Here is an 862-nt window from a genome sequence, read left to right on the forward strand (position 1 = left end):
GTAGAAACTCATACCTTTCAGGATTCAAATTCAAAAGTAGCAAAAGTAGCAGATCTGCAAGATCTAAACGCGTCACGTCGCTTCGCTTTGCGTTTAGATCTTGCAGATCTGCTACTTTTTTGTTGTGTGTGTGTGTGTGTGTGACGCTGCAGTGTGATCAATAGGATGTTAATTTACGGGGAACAGAATATGGAGATAAGAGGTTTCTGCCCGACAACAACCATATAAAATGGCACTGTGTGCGTGCGTGCGTGCGCAGTGGCGTGCACAGACATTTTGAGGGGCAGGTGCTCAAGTAAATTATACTTTTTTTTGGTTTACTTGGTCTGCTCTTTTTTCCCTCTACACCTATACCTCTTTGCCAAAAATAGCCGGTCTACAAGCCCACAACGCCTCGCGCTGCGAGGCGTTGTGGGCTTGTAGACCGGCTATTTTTTTAGAAAAAAATAGCAGATTTTTTTAGATCTGCTATTTTTGGCTAAAGTTCTCCTCAGAAAAGGGATGCTAGGTTTCGAGTGGTTATGGTAAAAAGAAAAATCATATCACATAAAGATTTGGCGGACCCCCTGTAGTAACTCTGAGGACCCTCTAGGGGTCCCGGACCCCTTGTTGAAGACCCCTGCTGTAAACTGGAAAAAAAACAAAACTTTTTTTTCAAAAGGGCACTTCTGGTCAAGAGGGCAAAGGGCAGGCGCTCTAGCACCACCTAGAGTCTATCTGTGCACGTCCCTGCACACCCACGTTACAGCCCAGCCAATTGGACGCTTACCTGCCTTAATCAGACACTGCGTGCGTGCGTGTGCGTCCTTGACCTAGCATGCCCCCTTGTAATGCAGGAACGCAACATCTTCACGAGAGACGC

At 46.4% G+C, this 862-nt stretch overlaps 1 protein-coding gene across 1 annotated transcript in view; it reads right to left on the bottom strand.

Annotated features, from left to right (window-relative positions):
* Positions 1-786: 786 nt before the first annotated feature.
* The window catches only part of LOC311058487 (uncharacterized protein), a 2,620-nt gene continuing 2,544 nt past the window's right edge, over positions 787-862 (bottom strand). Inside the window, exon 4 of the mRNA XM_084075947.1 lies at positions 787-862. This exon is cut by the window's right edge and continues 63 nt beyond it. Within this exon, the coding sequence (XP_083932073.1) occupies positions 813-862 (50 nt within the window). The 3' untranslated portion in view covers positions 787-812.

The sequence above is a fragment of the Gymnoscopelus microlampas genome (genome assembly GCF_963454915.1).
Source record: "Gymnoscopelus microlampas genome assembly, chromosome: 13".
In the NCBI taxonomy this organism is placed as follows: Eukaryota; Metazoa; Chordata; class Actinopteri; order Myctophiformes; family Myctophidae; genus Gymnoscopelus; species Gymnoscopelus microlampas.